Source organism: Emiliania huxleyi (assembly GCF_000372725.1).
Source record: "Emiliania huxleyi CCMP1516 unplaced genomic scaffold EMIHUscaffold_3533, whole genome shotgun sequence".
In the NCBI taxonomy this organism is placed as follows: Eukaryota; Haptophyta; order Isochrysidales; family Noelaerhabdaceae; genus Emiliania; species Emiliania huxleyi.
Window position 1 is genome coordinate 1 of NW_005199331.1, and position 1,723 is coordinate 1,723.

Genomic DNA, 1,723 nt, shown 5'->3' on the forward strand with positions numbered 1-1,723 from the left:
AAAATTAGACTGCACCATCACCGAAGGATTCCCCGAAAAAATGGCCGAAGGCGTATTGCCGCCAAAAGAAGTGAACCGAAAGAGGTGGCAACCAGAGGCGCAGACCCCCGGGGAAGGAGGCTCAGCAGTATTGGGCGGCGGCGGAGGCGGCGTCGAAGAAGAAGGCGGCGGCGGAGGCGACGGCGGCGGCGGAGGAGGGGGTGGAGGGGGAGGGGACGCTGGCGGCGCTGGCGGAGTCGGAGCCCCCCGAGGAGGTGCGAGGCGGTTCTGGCGAGGCGGCGAGGGCGGCGGTGCGCCCGGTTGCTTTGGACGCGCATCGTGTCGGCCGAGTCGCAACGGATTGGGCTTCTGTGCCATAGGCGGTCGTTCGGATCGTCGGGCACGCCCCTTCGGGCGAGACGAAAGGCTCGCAGCCCGGCTCGCCAAGCTGGGGGCGGCAGCACGTCGTTTACGAGATGCGAGTGGAGGGCGTGCCCGCCGTGGCGCCCGCCGACGGCGCTGCAGCAGGCGGCGGCGGCGCGGCAGAATGCAGCGGCCACCCAGAGGCGGTGGCGTGGGAGGTGTCGAGGCGCTTCTCGCAGTTCGTGCGTCTGCACGACGAGCTGCTCTGCAGTCACGCGCCCGAAGTGCGCGCGAGCGGGTGCAGGCGTCCCGCCAAGTTCCGCCTCCCGACACTTCTCCCGACGGCCGCCGATCTCGCGGCGGAGGGAGCCGACCGGATGGGGCCGCTGCAGGCGTACCTCGACTGCGTGATGGCGAGCGAGGCGCTCCGTGCGGCGCCCGCGACACGGCGCTTCCTCGGGGCCGATTAGAGCCCGGAGCGGGCCACGCTAGGAGGAGTTAGGTGTGTCCTAGGAGGGGGGGGGGGGGGGGGTTGTTGATCGAGCGCGGAGAGAGCGGATCCTCGCGTTCGGCCGTGTCGCCGCGCCCCAAGATGGCGCTAGGCCGCGCGCCGTGCTGTGCGCGAGGCGCGCCGTGTGCGGCTGTGCGCGCGGCGGCGTATGTGTTTGTTACTGCCGAGGTACCGTATTGGCAGCCCCATGAGTATGTGTTAACGCCGTATAGTGCGTAGAGCCGTGGACTCTCGACTCTCGTGCGTCGTGGACATGGAAAACAAAAGGTACAAAAAATGATTCATAGACCACAACATGGTCATGTGCGCGCGCGGCTCTAGCACGGTACTCGGTAGACGGTAGCGCGTAGCGCTAGCGCGTAGCGGCAATATGCTATGGGGAAAACGGAAAAAGCGGGGCAGACACCACTCACCAGACTACTGGTTTTGGCTAGTCGCCGCGACCACACCCACAAAGAACCCTGCACAAAGATCGCACGGGCGGGGACCTGTTCGTGTTCCCTTTTACCCCCATCTCACAGTAGAGAGGTGTCCGTTTTTATTTATTTATTTATGTGGTGTGCCATGTCATGTGAAGTTATGCACATGACATGGACATGGACATGGACATGGACATGGACATGGACATGGACATGGACATGGACATGGTCCCGCTGCCCTCCTCATTCGGCGGAGGGTCGCCGGCAGATTCGGCGGGAGGCGCTGCTCCTCCGCTGCGCGGTCGCCTCGCCCTCCCCTCGCCCTCCCCCCCCCCCTCCACAAACGCCACACAAACCTACCGTCCTGGATGCGCCTCTTGCCACACACTCTCTGGCCACTCCGCGGATCTGCCTGCGCAGCATGTGGTGCGAGAAGAGCCCTGTGTACTCG

The 1,723-nt window shown here is 65.5% G+C and overlaps 1 protein-coding gene across 1 annotated transcript; it reads left to right on the top strand.

Moving 5' to 3' along the window:
- Window positions 1-40: 40 nt before the first annotated feature.
- On the top strand, window positions 41-812 carry EMIHUDRAFT_255500 (hypothetical protein; the record flags this gene model as incomplete). Its single annotated transcript, XM_005772653.1, has 3 exons — window positions 41-70; window positions 213-290; window positions 360-812. The coding sequence occupies 3 exons, from the start codon at window positions 41-43 to the stop codon at window positions 810-812; spliced, it is 561 nt and encodes a 186-aa protein (XP_005772710.1).
- Between the last annotated feature and the right edge of the window lie 911 nt (window positions 813-1,723).